This window comes from Babylonia areolata, chromosome 4 (assembly GCF_041734735.1).
Source record: "Babylonia areolata isolate BAREFJ2019XMU chromosome 4, ASM4173473v1, whole genome shotgun sequence".
NCBI lineage: Eukaryota > Metazoa > Mollusca > Gastropoda > Neogastropoda > Buccinidae > Babylonia > Babylonia areolata.
In genome coordinates this window covers 58,724,361-58,743,809 of record NC_134879.1, presented here as the reverse complement: position 1 = coordinate 58,743,809, position 19,449 = coordinate 58,724,361, and the positions used below count along the sequence as shown (strand labels likewise).

At 42.4% G+C, this 19,449-nt stretch overlaps 1 protein-coding gene across 1 annotated transcript; it reads right to left on the bottom strand.

Annotated features, from left to right (window-relative positions):
- Positions 1–1,719: 1,719 nt before the first annotated feature.
- Positions 1,720–18,225, bottom strand: LOC143281338 (calcineurin subunit B type 1-like). Its single transcript, XM_076586540.1, has 7 exons — positions 18,138–18,225; positions 16,160–16,199; positions 15,578–15,754; positions 14,626–14,685; positions 13,610–13,794; positions 2,898–11,648; positions 1,720–2,768 (listed from the first exon to the last, which is right to left on the bottom strand). Exons 1-6 carry the CDS (start codon positions 18,138–18,140, stop codon positions 11,601–11,603), a joined length of 513 nt encoding a protein of 170 aa, XP_076442655.1. The 5' UTR covers positions 18,141–18,225; the 3' UTR covers positions 1,720–2,768; positions 2,898–11,600.
- Between the last annotated feature and the right edge of the window lie 1,224 nt (positions 18,226–19,449).

The window sequence follows — 19,449 nt, the reverse complement described above, 5'->3', positions numbered from 1 at the left end:
GTGTAGAATTGAGGTGAAAATAGCCCAACAGTACCCTCACCAAACATCCAGTGGTGGGAGAGATGTGTAGAATTGAGGTGAAAATAGCCCAACAGTACCCTCACCCAACATCCAGTGGTGAGAGAGATGTGTAGAATTGAGGTGAAAATAGCCCAACAGTACCCTCACCCAACATCCAGTGGTGGGAGAAATGTGTAGAATTGAGGTGAAAATAGCCCAACAGTACCCTCACCCAACATCCAGTGGTGGGAGAGATGTGTAGAATTGAGGTGAAAATAGCCCAACAGTACCCTCACCCAACATCCAGTGGTGGGAGAGATGTGTAGAATTGAGGTGAAAATAGCCCAACAGTACCCCTACCCAACATCCGGTGGTGGGAGAGATGTGTAGAATTGAGGTGAAAATAGCCCAACAGTACCCTCACCCAACATCCAGTGGTGGGAGAGGGGAGATGTGTAGAATTGAGGTGAAAATAGCCCAACAGTACCCTCACCCAACATCCAGTGTGTACAGGGGTGTGTGTGATGGGGGGGCTGGCCACTCGATAATGTTACTGGACATTAATGTCAATTTCGCAGACATATCAGATGAATGTATCATGTTACAGTGAATCTGTGTTCTTGTTTGTGTGAATGTTTGAGAGAATCAAGATTCTGAATCCGGTCCAAGTCTTTCCGCAATTGCTGTGGACAGCAAAATTTGTTTGTCATTGTATTCCTTTTTTTTTTTTTTTTTTTACTGTGTTAAATCAAGCATGAGAAAAATTCCCTATTGATCTATCAGTGTGTGCTTTTCATTGATGTAATTCTAAAAAAGTATTTATTTTCTGTGAATTTAATGTACAGTTGTTGCCATAACCACATACGCATTTTGTACATTTGTATCAGGATGAATGTTGTGTATGTGAATGATCAACATCAGAGGCATGTTCAAAGCCTTTGGCCACAGGGAACAGTTGTCATTATCCATGAAGCAGTCATGGTTATTATTATGGTTGCTTGTTGCTTATTGTTACTGCACAGGGCCATATCAGGACTGTCACACCATACAAGTGCTCAACTGCATCAATTATGATGGTTCCTGTGGTCTTCCTGCAGAGTTTATCTATCATGACGTGTAGCTTTGTTGATGTGGGATATCATAGCTGAAGATGCATTATAAATTGGGACGCATTATTTAGTTAAATAAAACTGGATCAGTATCATTAAAACTGTACTCCCCAAAAAAATCCTGAAAGAGAGAATATGTGTGCTGGAGTTAAGGACTGCTTTAGTGTGTGTGTGTGTGTGTGTGTGTGTGTGTGTGTTGTAATGTGTGAGTTTCAATTTCCGTTTCTCAAAGTTTCTCAAGGAGGCATCACTGCATTCAGACAAATCCATATATGCTACACCATGTCTGCTAGGACGATAACCAACAGCAGCATAACCCAACATGCTAACACGTCTGGACAGTAATAATACATTTGATGTGAATAGAACTGTTGTCATAGAACCTTATAGGACGTGAGGCATGAGGCACACACACACAAGAAATAAAATATATGTGTGTAAATAAGTGTGAGTGTGTACAGTGGTTTCATGTTTTTTGTTTTGTCATTTGTTTATGTTTCAAACAGATAAAAAAAAATTTTTGTTTCATCACTTACGTTTCACACTGATAAAAATAAATCAATTGTTGCAATTGAGTGCACACATACACAAACATACACACTCACTCCCAAATATTTTAGTACATATAATTCCTTTTAACAAAGCAAAATGTACTAAAATACAATATTGATAAATACAAACAACAGTAAAAACCTTCCCCAAACATCAAAGAACAACAGGTTGGTAAAATGAAGAGAGGAACATATTCCATAAAATTGTTTTCAGTCCAAAAAATGAGAAAAACACCAAACCTTTCAACAAACATTGGCAAATTGAAGGGAATCAAGATCAAAAACACTGTCAGACAAATGGGAGAATCAAATAACACACACTGCGTCCATTAACAGTCCACTGACACCACAAACATCAACCTTTTCCACTTAGTGCATATATAGGCCAAAAACAAACAAGGGAAAAGGGAAAAATATCACAAGTACTTTGAAACGGGGTCATGTGCAGCACTTTGAAGAAACACCGAACTTAACAACACTACAACAGCCATCTCGTCACACACACCTCGCAACACAACTGCCAAGCAACCACCTAGTACACTGTGGTCGACAACGTATCAAGTTATAAAACGGCATTTCTCACACACCAACCATGGAACTAACTTTGTTTATTGTTGCTTCTGGTCCAGCTGACTGCACAGGACCATTACCAGGACTGCCAAACCATACAAATGCTCATCCGCATTAACACAAAACTGTCAAATCTACAAAAACAAAACAGAAAATGCACAAAAAAATGCCAACAACAACAACAACAAAAAAACCCACAAAAAAAAGCCTTAAAACAATTCATGACACATTATCTTAAGCATTTAGCTCCTTTAGGCAAAAAAATAAGACTGGGCTGTCCTGAGGATGGCAGCCCTTCCGCTTAATATATCATCCCCAGATTACGAAAAATCATTAAAAAAACAACAAAAAAACAAAAAAAAAAACCACCTTAAATCCCCCCCCCCCCCCCATAAAAGGCCATATTGGCAAATTACATTGCAGAATGGATGGCTAGTGCCCATCCCAGTGTTAACAATTTCACCACCTAATCACCAGAGCAAAACAGCACAGATAGTGCATCATAGACTGTGGAAAAGAAAAAAGTGTCAAGGCTTGCCTGAAAGTTTCAGTTTCAGTAGCTCAAGGAGGCGTCACTGCGTTCGGACAAAACCATATACGCTACACCACATCTGCCAAGCAGATGCCTGACCAGCAGCGTAACCCAACGCGCTTAGTCAGGCCTTGCCTGAAAAAGAAAGGGGAATGGACTGGGAAGGCAGAAAAAGGAGACAACAGTGGAGAAAGAAAAAAGGCAGAAACAGAGAGAGCAACAGAAGAGAGGAAATTTCTAGCACAGAATTTCCAGAGGGTGGGGATGTTTTCTGTAATGAAAGACCCCTGGCATCCCAAAGGGAAAAATCACACAGAACTAACAAAGATTTCAACCTGTAGACATGACAGCTGACCTTTCTGATGTCTGCAAGAATGAAAGGCTTCCACATCTCTATCAGTAAGGAATGTGTGTTTGATTAACGAAGCAAAAATGTTATGATAGAATTTCAAGACACTTTTTTCCTTTAACTTAGTGTAAAATTTGTGATATTATTTCCAAATATCTTTTTTTTCTTTTGCAAGCAGTGGAGTGATGGGCTAAAGGTAACACGTCCGCCTAGGTAGCGAGAGAATCTGAGCGCGCTGGTTCGAATCACGGCTCAGCCGTCGATATTTTCTCCCGCTCCACGAGACCTTGAGTGGTGGTCTGGAAGCTAGTCATTCGGATGAGACGATAAACCGAGGCCCCGTGTGCAGCATTCACTTTGCGCACGTAAAAGAACTCACGGCAACAAAAAGGTTGTTCCTGGCAAAATTCTGTAGAAAAATCCACGTCAATAGGAAAAACAAATAAAAATGCACGCAGGAAAAATACAAAAAAATGGGTGGCACTGTAGTATAGCGACGCGCTCTCCCTGGGGAGAGCAGCCTGAATTTCACACAGAGAAATCTGTTGTGATAAAAAGAAATACAAATACAAATATGTATGATACCAGTCATTATTCAGCAGTACTGGTCTATGGGCGTCCCAGGGGAGAAGAGGAACAACTAACAGTAATGCAATCCACAACACACTGTAACTGAATCTCTGCATACAGAAAAGAAGAAAAAGAAAAAAACAACGACGTAAGGCTGAAAAGAGAACAAACATTACAAAGAACATTAAAAAAAAAAAAAGAATGTTAAAAGAAAAGTGGGGTTGGAAGTAGAACTAAAAAAAGAGTCAGTGTAGGACACACTACAGTCCTTGGATAAGAAACAAGTCCAAATGGAGCATGTGACCAGAATCCTATCTAAACCTTGTTGCCAATGATCATCATTCACTGTGTCCAGCAGTCTGCATTCTGCTGCAGTGTGGAAAGGAGCCGCCAATTTTCAACACTTGTCACAAAAGGCCAACTGCTGGTTGAGGTGGACACATTACACCTCCACTTTTTAGGGCATCCAACTGGCAAAGCTCAAAGCTGCCTGCAGAGGAAACCTACCAGAAAACACCTTGAAGCTCCAGAAGAATGGCCAAAGGCTCAAAGCCAGGAGCAACCTTTTTGCCTGCTGGATCATTTCCTTTGGAACAGCCTGCCAGACAGTGTAGTGACTGCACTCTGTCAACGCCACAGCCAGCTTGACTTCCACTGCAGCCATCTGCCCACCTTCTGCTCACTAGCATGCCTTGAACAGTCTATAGACACTACACAACTTAGTTTCTTTTGTCAGGCATGGATTCAACAGATAAAACCATTCTTGAATAAACCATCTGAAAAATATTTGAAATAAACATTTGCAGAGTACACCATTTGGTAATAAAACAATTTGAGAGTTGACATATGTATGCTGTGTACGATGGTCAGACTGATCCTCCATATCTTGGCCACTAGATTTGTTTGTTTCGTTCTTTTTTCTTCTGATATTTGTCATTCATTATGAACCATCACAATGCCATGGGCACAAGACAGGCCAAGGAACAACACTTCTGGAACTGTAAGATTGTTTACCACACAGAGTGCACTGACCTTAGACCAGTGATGACATAATTTCGTTGGTAAAGATTCTCAGATTCTGTATGCATACAGCAATGTTTTCTTTACTCAGATTCCAAAGCATCTTACTTTTATATTTTGTTGGCATCACCATCATCAGAAAAAGTGAAAAATGCAAGTTGAAATGTTCACTTCTAAGAAAACTTTGTACAATAAGACAGACTTTCTAAAATTGTCAAAGCCCAGGGAACATCTTACAAAAACATGCACACCGTAGAGATGCCATTTACAGTAAGAACCATCAATGCAATGGAATGGAACAGAGGACAGCTGACAGAGAGGGAGAAAGTGCAACAAGGTTGGCTGACAAGAATGTGTGCATCAATCAACAATATCAAATACCATTAAGCTGGTGGAAAAATATTCATAATTCACACAATGAACCAAATAATTCCATATTTATTCAGTACAGAATTTTTTTTTTTCTTTTTAATTTGCTTTCCACAACAGTTTAATAACACAATACACAAAAGTTGTATTAAAGTGTTAAAAACCAACAGTAGTGTGAGGTGTGAGGGTGTGACTGAGGGAAGGAGCACCAGTTGAACACAGTCTCTCACCACAACATGAGGAAATCATGGCTGTGTCAGACCCAGTCACCACAACATGAGGAAATCATGGCTGTGTCAGGCCCAGTCACCACAACACGAGGAAATCATGGATGTGTCAGGCCCAGTCACCACAACATGAGGAAATCATGGATGTCAGGCCCAGTCACCACAACATGAGGAAATCATGGATGTGTCAGGCCCAGTCACCACAACATGAGGAAATCATGGATGTCAGACCCAGTCACCACAACATGAGGAAATCATGGATGTCAGACCCAGTCACCACAACATGAGGAAATCATGGATGTCAGACCCAGTCACCACAACATGAGGAAATCATGGCTGTGTCAGGCCCAGTCACCACAACATGAAGAAATCATGGATGTCAGACCCAGTCACAACATGAGGAAATCATGGATGTGCCAGGCCCAGTCAACACAACATGAGGAAATCATGGATGTGTCAGGCCCAGTCACCACAACATGAGGAAATCATGGATGTGTCAGGCCCAGTCACCACAACATGAGGAAATCATGGATGTGTCAGGCCCAGTCACCACAACATGAGGAAATCATGGATGTGTCAGGCCCAGTCACTGACTCTCTCCACATTTCTGACTTAACACCGTGCACACCACCACTCATCCATCTGGATCTCATTCCTTCACACTGCATCACAGCACACACAAGTTCCTTTGCACACATGCTACGTCCTTCCACACTCAGCCAACACACACACAAACATACCACTTCCCCTGACTTTGTGCAGATCTCTCCTTCAGTGTGCACAAAGGAACACCCACCCACCCCCACTCCCACTCAGTGGACACCCCCTCCCCCCACCCCCTCAGCACTACTTGTCCATCACTTTACATCACTGTCCCCATGACCACACCAGTCACCAGTTATTTTTAGCTCAGTGGACACCCCCCCCCCCCCTCCACTACTTGTCCATCACTTCACGGTTCACCTCACTGTCCTCATGACTGTCATAGACAACCGGTGTTCCCACAGACATGACCAAACAAACTTCCACTCTTTTTCCAGGCACTAACCCTCCACCAGTGACCAGGGCTTCATCCAGCCTGGGACACTGACCACTGGACCAGTCGCTCTTCAAAATGACTGCAATGTGTTAAGTGAAGTCAGCACCTTGTACAAACATTTTTGCATCGTCAAACACTTCAATGTTTATGACCAAAAAGCATCCAAGCATTTATCTGCTTTATGGACTCATACTCGCAATCCTGAAAATGTTTAAAGTCAGTAGTTATGCAGCTTATCACCCATTCTGACAATGTTTACTTTGACACTGTGACAGTAACTTCCTGTTGAAGGGAAGCAATTCTATCCCATCACCATGTCACAGCCAGGGCAGTGCCTGCTCCTTTGGGTTCAAAGCCTTTGACACTGTGACAGTAACTTCCTGTTCTAGGGAAGCAATTCTATCCCATCACCATGTCACAGCCAGGGCAGTGCCTGCTCCTTTGGGTTCAAAGCCTTTGACACTGTGACAGTAACTTCCTGTTCTAGGGAAGCAATTCTATCCCATCACCATGTCACAGCCAGGGCAGTGCCTGCTCCTTTGGGTTCAAAGCCTTTGACACTGTGACAGTAACTTCCTGTTCTAGGGAAGCAGTTCTATCCCATCACCATGTCACAGCCAGGGCAGTGCCTGCTCCTTTGGGTTCAAAGCCTTTGACACTGTGACAGTAACTTGCTGTTGAAGGGAAGCAGTTCTATCCCATCACCATGTCACATCCAGGGCAGTGCCTGCTCCTTTGGGTTCAAAGCCTTTGACACTGTGACAGTAACTTCCTGTTCTAGGGAAGCAATTCTATCCCATCACCATGTCACATCCAGGGCAGTGCCTGCTCCTTTGGGTTCAAAGCCTTTGACACTGTGACAGTAACTTCCTGTTCTAGGGAAGCAGTTCTATCCCATCACCATGTCACATCCAGGGCAGTGCCTGCTCCTTTGGGTTCAAAGCCTTTGACACTGTGACAGTAACTTGCTGTTGAAGGGAAGCAGTTCTATCCCATCACCATGTCACAGCCAGGGCAGTGCCTGCTCCTTTGGGTTCAAGCCTGGTGTGCTGTGGAAGTGGAGACCAAGGAGGACTGTACATTTCTGACTGCTGTGGACAGGTGGGTGGAAGTCACGTCCATAAAGACAAGATAGCAAGTTAGCAGGACTGGTGGGCAAGGCAAACAGGTTCCTTGCTGACCGTTAAGTTCTTAACCAACACTACGACCTCGGTCGTACAGCAACAGCCCTTTGTGGATGTTAGGAAAGAGTGCTGTGTGCAGTGGCAACACAATCCAGTTTTAGAAAGAAAAAAACAGCCTATAACCATCTCATGACTGATTTGCTCCCATATATTTAGTACCCTTGCCAACTTACATATACATACACACGGTGCCATGGAAACTGTGGCTGCACTGCAGATCTACTATTTGACCGGAGAGACACCACCCCAAGTCCTTCAAACCACTATTTGACAGGAGAGACAGCACCCCGAGTCCTTCAAACCACTATTTGACAGGAGAGACAGCACCCCGAGTCCTTCAAACCACTATTTGACAGGAGAGACAGCACCCCAAGTCCTTCAAACCACTATTTGACAGGAGAGACACCACCCCCAGTCCTTCAAACCACTATTTGACAGGAGAGACAGCACCCCGAGTCCTTCAAACCACTATATGACAGGAGAGACAGCACCCCGAGTCCTTCAAACCACTATATGACAGGAGAGACAGCACCCCGAGTCCTTCAAACCACTATATGACAGGAGAGACACCACCCCAAGTCCTTCAAACCACTACTTGACAGGAGAGACAGCACCCCGAGTCCTTCAAACCACAGCATCAAGAGAACCACACAATCACACACACACAACTCCAGAGAACCACACAATCACACACACACAACTCCAGAGAACCACACAATCACACACACACAACTCCAGCATCAAGAGAACCACACAATCACACACACACAACTCCAGAGAACCACACAATCACACACACAGAACTCCAGCATCAAGAGAACCACACAATCACACACACACAACTCCAGCATCAAGAGAACCACACAATCACACACACACAACTCCAGAGAACCACACAATCACACACACACAACTCCAGCATCAAGAGAACCACACAATCACACACACAACTCCAGAGAACCACACAATCACACACACACAACTCCAGAGAACCACACAATCACACACACACAACTCCAGAGAACCACACAATCACACACACACAACTCCAGAGAACCACACAATCACACACACACAACTCCAGAGAACCACACAATCACACACACACAACTCCAGAGAACCACACAATCACACACACACAACTCCAGCATCAAGAGAACCACACAATCACACACACACAACTCCAGAGAACCACACAATCACACACACACAACTCCAGAGAACCACACAATCACACACACACAACTCCAGAGAACCACACAATCACACACACACAACTCCAGAGAACCACACAATCACACACACACAACTCCAGCATCAAGAGAACCACACAATCACACACACACAACTCCAGAGAACCACACAATCACACACACACAACTCCAGAGAACCACACAATCACACACACACAACTCCAGAGAACCACACAATCACACACACACAACTCCAGAGAACCACACAATCACACACACAACTCCAGAGAACCACACAATCACACACACACAGCTCCAGAGAACCACACAATCACACACACACAGCTCCAGATAACAGCACTGCTGCCACAATCATGCAGGTGAAGAGAAAGAAAAGTGAATCAGTGAACTACAAACCAGAAACCAAGCCAACACAGAAAAGGAAGTGGAACAGCCCCCAAGGGCCAGGAGTGACTGCACCAACGTCAAACACACAAGGGGTGGGGGCAACTTTCTCTTCCTTGTCTCTCCTGATTCCCCATGAACCCACTTCAATTATTTCAACCTATTTCATTCTTGTCCAACCAAGCAATCCAACACAACGTATCTTCTTGGATGTGTGTTTCATACAATGTTGTCCTATCATAACATATCAAGTATTCCATTAAACTTTGTTAGATACTTATATCACATCAAGTGCTTAAAATATCCATAATCACAACTTTAAAAAAACTCTTAATTATTTTCATGGATGATATAAATCCTTTCACTCTGTTGAAAACAAGTTGACTGCAACATATATGTTGTTTATCTGCATTTTCTACTTGCACTTTAAAATAAAAACTGTCAACAAACTTTATACACCAAATTCTCACTCGTTCTATCACATCCTTTCCACCCAGCCTCCAGAGGAAATGCACCAGTCCTTATCTTGACGTCTTTCATCCCTGTCCTGCACTCTTCATTACAGCCCTACATCATTCATCAACTGTCCTGCACCCTTCATTAACAGCCCTACATCATTCATCACTGTCCTGCACCCTTCATTAACAGCCCTACATCATTCATCACTGTCCTGCACACTTCATTAACAGCCCTACATCATTCATCACTGTCCTGCACCCTTCATTAACAGCCCTACATCATTCATCACTGTCCCGCACCCTTCATTAACAGCCCTACATCATTCATCACTGTCCCGCACCCTTCATTAACAGCCCTACATCATTCATCACTGTCCTGCACTCTTCATTAACAGCCCTACATCATTCATCACTGTCCTGCACTCTTCATTAACAGCCCTACATCATTCATCACTGTCCTGCACCCTTCATTAACAGCCCTACATCATTCATCACTGTCCTGCACCCTTCATTAACAGCCCTACATCATTCACCACTGTCCTGCACCCTTCATCAACAGCCCTTCATTAACTGTCCCATGTCATTCACCAACTGCCCCGTGTCATTCATCAGCTGCCTAGTATGCTTGCCCCCTCCATCCCCACATCTAAAATCATGCATAGTAACGCACTCTCTTTGGCCTTCCAATGGTTAGCTAACAATGGCACATAATGACGTGGCTGCCACAGTTGTTTCATGGCATGATGTGGACTGACGTCCTCAGCCCGAGGATGGAACCTGATGACTGGCAGAGCTCTAGGTATCACCAGTGCTTCTCACCCACTGCAATGTCCGCTCAGGGATCATCATGTAGCGGTGACCTGGCGGTGTTTCACCTGACTGGGAAGCCAGTGGCCACAGGTTCCATTACTTTACAGACCAAGATTTTTACTTCCATCATTCCACTGAAAAATGGTTTCCACGCTAGGCTTTCAAATGAGATGAGATACTGAGGTCCCAATGTGCAGCATGTACTTAGCACATGTAAAAGAACCCACGAGGGCAAGGAGAGGGTTGTCACAGGAAAAATGCTGTAGAAAAACCCACTGACATAGTAAAACTAATACACTTGCAGACAAAAAAAAGAGTTGATGCTCCACTGTAGCGATAAGCACTCTCCCCCAGTGAGAGCAGCCCTAATTTCACAAAGAAATCTGTTGTGACAAAACATGATACAAAAGAATCATTTCCCGACAAAGTGACAATATCCTTAGAAATGCAGTGCTTATTTGCTAGCTCCATGCACATTGTCCACCTACAAGAGAATGCTGGGGCCATGGATCACTGACAGGGAACATGATTGCTTGCATTTCACTCATTCGTAAAGGGCTTCACAGGACACAGGTCCGCATAGCCATTCCCTTGGAATCAAAATAAGTCTTCCACTTGACGACTATTTCTGCCAGTGAAGCCCTGGCTGTGGTTGACACAGACATTCCACAGTGTTCACCAGTTTTTGCCATAGTCCTCACTCTGGACAAATCAGCACATGGGAAAGTCATAAAGTCAAGCAGTGCCATTTTCATTTTCGTTAATAATAATAATAAATGATCTCAGCAGGTGATTGTACTTTTGTCAGTGGCTGGCTTTTCCCCCACTGACCCAGCCAGGGTGAAGAAGGGGGGGGGGGGGGGGGGGGGTGAGGTGGGGGAACCCTTCCCTCCGGCCCGGAATGAAGCTGATGAAGAATCCATGAGGAAGAGAGTGAGGTGCAGGTGGCTGCCATTGACTGGAATCCATCCAGGGACAAGAAATCAGAATAAAGAGGCGGCTGGGTGCCTAGTGATGACACAAAAAAAACCACAGGAGGACCAGAACCAATGAAAAGATCTGTGTGTGGGTGGGTGGGGGGAGAGGGGTGGGGAGGGATACTGTAACAGTGCAATGACAGAAGTCTGTCGTGGTGGAGACCGGGATTAAAGCACGAAGAAACAAACCGACGGTTGTCCATAACTGGGTTCCGTATGCTGATGTTGTGGACAGTTCTATACGTCCACCACCATCTTCTTGTGAACATCCATCGACCCCACCACCTGTAACACACCATCACTTTGATAAAACACCACCTGTAACACACCATCACTTTGATAAAACACCACCTGTAACACACCATCACTTTGATAAAACACCACCTGTAACACACCATCACTTTGATAAAACACCACCTCTAACACACCATCGCTTTGATAAAACACCACCTGTAACACACCATTGCTGTGATAAAACACCACCTGTAACACACTATCACTTTGATAAAACACCACCTGTAACACACCATCACTGATAAAACACCACCTGTAACACACCACTGCTGTGATAAAACACCACCTGTAACACACCATTGCTGTGATAAAACAGCACCTGTAACACACTATCACTTTGATAAAACACCACCTCTAACACACCAGCACACTGATAAAACAGTACCTGTAACACACTATCACTTTGATAAAACACCACCTCTAACACACCACTGCTTTGATAAAACACCAGCAGTAACACACCATTACTTTGATAAAACACCACCAGCAACACAACATCACTGATAAAACACCAGCAGTAACACACCATCACTTTGATAAAACACCACCAGCAACACAACATCACTGATAAAACACCAGCAGTAACACACCATCACTTTGATAAAACACCACCTGTAACACACTATCACTTTGATAAAACACCACCTGTAAAACACAATTGCTTTGATAAAACACCACCTGTAACGCACCATCACTTTGGTAAAACACCACCTGTAACACACTATCACTTTGGTACAACACCACCTGTAAAACACAATTGCTTTGATAAAACACCACCTGTAACACACCATCACTTTGGTAAAACACCACCTGTAACACACTATCACTTTGATAAAACACCCCCTGTAACACACTATCACTTTGGTACAACACCACCTGTAACACACCATTGCTTCGATAAAACACCATCTGTAACACACCATTGCTTTGATAAAACACCACCTGTAACACACTATCACTCTGATAAAACACCACCTGTAACACACCATTGCTTTGATAAAACACCACTTGTGACACACCATTGCTTTGATAAAACACCACCTGTAACACACCATCTCTTTGATAAAACACCACCTGTAACACACCATTACTTTGATAAAACACCACCTGTAACACACCATCACTTTGATAAAACACCACCTGTAACACACTATTGCTTTGATAAAACACCACTTGTGACACACCATTGCTTTGATAAAACACCACCTATAACACACCATCATTTTGATAAAACACCACCTGTAACACACCATCACTTTGATAAAACACCACATGTAACACACCATTGCTTTGATAAACCACCACCTGTAACACACCACTGCTTTGATAAAACACCACCTGTTACACATTTTACACTGACTTTAACTCAACGGTTCATTACAGATGTACAGACAGGTTATATGAAACAAAACATAAACTGAGCAAGCATTTTCTCGTAATGTGACCTGCCCTGTGCAGAACCGACAAAGCCACTTTAAAACCACTACAAAATTATGTCAGTCCAATTTATCACGTTGTTACCCTTTCAATAAATACTTATTCTATTCAGGAAATTTCCAGAAAAGAGGTCACTGCATACATTAACAGACGGGAGGTTATTTACTAGGAGAGGCTACTTGCCACAGCGATGTCTGATTTCGCCACTTGGGATGAGTAGTACTAGTGGTTTGCACCGAACAGGAATCAGACGTCAGCCACTGGGTCATGGGACACAATGTGTACAGAAAAACGTCAAAATACACACTATCATTGTATAAACATAATGATGCACATTCCTCAGTATACTTTCTATTTTTAGGAGGGCAAGGCTGAACTTCACCATCAACAATGGAGAGACTGCTAACATTCCACTCAATGAACACAAGAAGACAGCCACAGACACCACCACCAATGGCCACAAACATGCACTCTTTACACATCTTGCCCTGGAAACTTCAGGTACGTATACTTACTGCGCAGAACTCTTCGAAAGAGATCTTGCCGTCCCTGTCAGCGTCAGCGAAGATGACGGTCTTGTCAACAATCTGCTGCAGCTGGGTGTCCTTGAGGTTGTTGCCCACCATCATCTTTAGCACCTGGAACAGCTCCCCATTGGAGATGTAGCCATCCTTGTCCATGTCGTAGATCTTGAAGGCAACTGACAACACACACACACACCATCATCACAATGGCATCATGGCTGATAGCTATGGACCACGAATGTCACATCCTTGTCCATATCGTAGATCTTGAAGGCAAATGACAACACACACACACCATCACCACAATGGCACCATGGCTGATAGCTATGGACCACCAATGTCACATCCTTGTCCATATTGTAGATCAAGAAAGCAACTGACACCACACACACATCCACTACATCATCATGGCACCATGGTTGATAGTTGTAGACAACTAATTCTTCTTCTTTCCGTTACACAACCAACATCGACTCTGTTGTGGTTGATGCATGCTGGCTAATTTTGTCTACATAATCCACCAAACACCGACATGGATTGCAGGATCTTTACTGTGCATATTTGATCTTCTGCGTGCATATACACACTAAGGGGATTCAGGCATTAGCAGGTCTTCATGTATGTTGACCTGGGCGACAGGAAAAATCTCCACCCATTACCAACAAAGCCCCGTAACCGAGACTGAACCTGGAACCCTCAGACTGAAAGTCCGCTGCTTTAACCACTCTGCTACTTTACCGAGTACAGCAAATGCCACAGGCCAATCAACCACCTTTTACGCGAGTTCACTTTCAGTTTTTATAATTTATTTCATTCAAAATCACTGCTTCCATTTTGCTACTTACATTAGCAATTCTATTGTGAGCCAATCATTGTGATGCTTAGCACTGCATGCTATGCTCATAAATGTAGCAGCTGGCAGGTCTTATTACATTATCACACGGATACACTCCTTGCGACATTGCACATCACTTTCACAAACATAACGTAAACACTAGTTTACTTACATCTCAGCTTTGATTCCTTGTCTCCTTTCACACTGAACTGTGAAATTCCTTCGATGAATTCTGCAACAAAAACCATTACCTAGTGGATCATCATATCCTAAAAAACAACAACAACAAAACAACAACTGTACACTGCAAGGTACTTGGCCTGTTTCTTCAGAATACTCAGGAGTCTGCACAGGATATGCACTGGCACACACACACACACTCACACATACACCCACTTTTCTCTTCACTTAAGTTCAATCCTTACACAGTATTTTACCATCTCTATGTGTTGTCTCTCCTTAACTAAATATCCTTCAACATGATTTCCCAACAACTTTTCCTCCCTGACACTGATTTCTGCTGACCTGTCTAAGAACAAACCAAAGCCATTCTTTCCCCTTGTAGTTCCATGACACCAACCAAGACAAAATGCAACAAATTTCATTTGAACTTTGAAGGGGATAGGGGCATCCATTCCTCTGGGCAAATAAGAAAAAACAACAACACAAAAATGCTTACACAGGTCATATTCCACATTTGCAAGGAGAGAGAGAGAGAGAGAGAGAGAGAGAGAGAGAGAGAGAGGGTAAGTGACAGGTTTATTTCAGGAAACCCTGGGGCAGTACATGAAAATACTACATTCTTCATGTAATACAGAATATGGAAGTCATTTGACAATGTGCACAGGATCAGTTAGAATGACCAAACCAACCGGTCAGCTAAAAAAAAATTTTGATTATTTGGAGGAAAACACAAAAAACAGCAACAACTGCTGTGCAAGTATCAAGCATCATGTAAAAGATAAAACATTATTTATTGTATGCTAGAAGTGAATGCAAATAAAAGGAATTCACAAGAAGAAATTGTATATAAATGGACTCCTCACTTCTCCCTACATATCTCTATCACTATCACATGGAGTTCACTACAACTGTCATATTTCCACATCATAACATTCTCTCACCTTTGAAGTCCACCTCTCCGTTGCCGTCTGTATCAAAGATGTCGATGACACGCTGAACCAGAGGGTTCTGCTGTAACTCAGGCAAAGACATGAACTCCTCAATGCTCAAGGAGCCAGAGTTGTCTAGGTCCAACTTGCGGAAACGTTTCCCCAGTCGTCGGATCTCATCCATGTCAACTGCACCATTGTAATCAATCGTATCACAATAAGAAATTCAATATCCAAACTGATCAAACACACATACACATGTGAAAACATGACTCTTGTAATCATACCATGACACAAAATTTATCAATGTCCATATCAAGCATACAATGTAAATATGCAACTTGGACATAGGGAAATTGAACTATTCATGTTAATTACATCATGATCATCACGTATGTAGAACTAGAAAGAAAGAGAGCTGAGTGAAAGAGGTGAACCAGCATGGTAGAAAGAGAAAGATTTGAAGACTACCACTGACAATAACAGAAGGAAGCCAAACACTCTACCGTCATCACAGTATCACAACAAGAAAGCCAGCACACAGAAACACCCATGTAAAAAATTTACAGTGTGAGTGAGACTGTGTATACTTACAAGTGGAGCACATCTCCAGTGGCAGACTGTTCTCGTTCCCCTGGAAAACAAGGGAAAAAAAAAATGTCATATTGTCATTTGTACTGAATCACAGGAAAGAATCATCCCCCTTCTGTCATATTTATAACTTTATAATAACACAAAAAACCCTTTAAATTGAAATTTGAATATACTTCAAAGAATACACAACACATATTCTATTAATCATAAAATCAAACACTTTCATACTAGTAATAAGAAAGTGCACACTGCATAAGAGTGTCCAGGGTTGGGTTGGAGTTAGGAGAAATACTGTCTCACTGATCTACTTTTTACAGCAATGTACGTAGGATAAGTAAGCCCAATTATTCACTTAAAACAGCGTGTAATTGTGAATGGTTCATGTACCACCCTACTTCAAAGCATTCTCACCACATACATTTCACTGTTTCGACCTCCTTCTGATATCTTTATAAAACAGTCATTTCCAAGAAGCAGTCAAACACTGAAACAGGACTGTTTCTGGCTATTTCCACACTCTTTCTTCTCTTTGTGCACCACTGCCGACCAAGTTCACCAACATGCTCTCACAATCTTGAAATCAAGGGAAGCAAGCAAGCCTCATTGTTCGCCTATGGTCAGACTTGAACCAGACACAGTTCTTCTTCATTCATGGGATGCAACTCCCATGGCTGCAACTCCCACGTTCACTCGTATGTCACGAGTGGGCTTTTACATGTATATCATGACTGTTTTTACCCCACCATGAAAGCAGCCATACTCCGTTTTCAGGGGTGTGCATGCTGGGTATGTTTTTGTTTCCATAACCCATCAAACACTGACATGGATTACAGGATCTCTAACATGCATATTTGATCTTCTGCTTGCGTATACCCATGAAGGGAGTTCAGGCACAAGCAGGTCTGCACATATGTTGACCTGGGAGATAGGTAAAATCTTCACCCTTTACCCACCAGGCGCCATTACCAAGATTTGAACCCGGGACCCTCAGATTGAAAGTCCAAAGATTTAACCACTTGGCTATTGCACCTGTCTTGACATATTATGACAGCTGATTTGATTGGATATGTTGAATGAATTGTGTGCATTACCAGAGTTCGGAGAATTTAAAAAAGCATGTTGGTGGCATGTCAGAATGCCAATTTTGACGGCAATCTCTAAAATAGTATCACTGGCAATAAAACCATAAGGTATTCTGACCTATTTGCAGACGATGCTGCAAAGATGCTTAGCACTCTTAAAAGGGTGTGTGTGTGTGTGTGTGTTTAAATGAGTCTGGTGCATGCCTGTGCATGTGATCAGAACGAACAGTCTGGTGCAATGTTCCAATATTTGTTATTTCTACTGCTTCTGTCTTATATGTCCTATGTACCCAAATTTATCGTTCACACTTAAACTTGCCCGTTCGCATCTACCCTAAGGCACCCCTGCTATTTCAAACGAAGTCTGCACATTGGAAAGACAGGGCAGACGATTTTTTCCTGGTGCAACCAATCGGAGAAAGCCTTCAAAAACAGAAGAGCTGCATCTGACAATCGTAGAGCCTGTCATCTGTCATGCTTTGAGCTGGTCGCTTCGACTGGATCATTCGCAATGAGGTTACTTATGGGTTTATGAAAAAATGATGCCTGAAAAGTGCGTTTCTGAATCGAAAAAACAATGCGTATTACTGCTCTTTAAATGTGCAAGATACATTTCATCATCTGCATGAAAAAAAAATGCAATATTTTTTTTTTCAAATAAATGAAACCGATTGCCCTTCCGGGTTTTCAATGTGACACTGGCTGTGTGTGCGCACAATGTATCGACTGCTATCACCGCAGCCTGCCAAATGCGTTATTTCAGCAGTATTCACCACGACCCTCTTCAACTGTAGTCCCGCAAAGGGTTTAAGTCCAAGGCTTTCACACTTGCTGGAAAAACATGAATCGGACAGTCTCATAAAAACAACAAATATAAGCAAACTGTAGAAACCAACCATGGTGATATTGTACGATCTTCGTCTCAGCCTGATTTTGTGTGAACTGCTGCTGGCATACGGGTCTTCCTAAACATGTGCACATGCGCAAGGCCAACCCCCGCACCGGAACAATAATAATTTCTGCAGAAGCATCTTCCGGTGACGGAAGAAGATCGATGGCTGGCTGATCCACACATACTGGTGCCATAGACACAATATATATATATATATATATATATATATATATATATATATATATATATATATATATATATATATATATATATCCATGTCTGGTGCAAATATTAATGTAACGTTCTCGGGCTTATGCCAGACTGAGTTTAACAATTCTTATTCTACTTTCAACAACAACAACAAAAAAAGTGTTTATTCTTTTGCCGGTATCGTTCAGTTCAGTTATTTCTGGACTGAGGCGTCACTGCGTTCAGACAAATCCATATACGCTTCACCACATCATCTTAGCAATGCCTGACCAGCAGCGTAACCCAACGCGCTTCGTCAGGTCTTGAGGGGAAAAAAAGCATAAGTAAACAATTAAATGGATAAACCTGGGATTAAATTAGTGAATAAATAAATCGAAAAATAATTAAATACTCTAATAAATAAAAAGTGAAAATAGAATTAAAATAGAATCTAAAAAATGAACTAAACAGACAGATAAAATAAAATGTAAAAAAACTGCAACAACAAAAAACCTTTAAAAGTGACAATAATAGTAATAATCAAGTAGCCAAAACAAATAAGCAAATAAATGTAAATAAAACAAACACACACATTCGCACACACACGCACACGGCATACACTCACACACACGGCCGGGCGCACACTGACACACGCACACTGACACACACACACACACATACACACACTGACACACACACACACACACACACACACACACACATATGGTGCAACTATGCGGACAGATAATGCAGCAAATATGCAGTTTCACAAATATGAGAGAACAAATTTAAGCCGGGTACACGGCAGCCAACACTACTTAAAAAGCACACGAGCCCCGACACACACACACACACACACACACACACACACACACACACTCGAAATTATAGGCCTTGATCACATTTGGAAAAATCAATTCACATTCAGCGTACATAGACTGAAATGCATGGTATATCAAAAATTAGAAAATGAATGTATCAAACACTGGAAAGATAAAAGAGAAAAAAACATTAAAGCTAGAATTTTACAATACTATTGTAGCAGAATACAAAACTGAAACCAATTTTTTTAAATATATCAGATACAATACACAGACAAGCTTTAACAAAACTCAATAAGCGCGCAT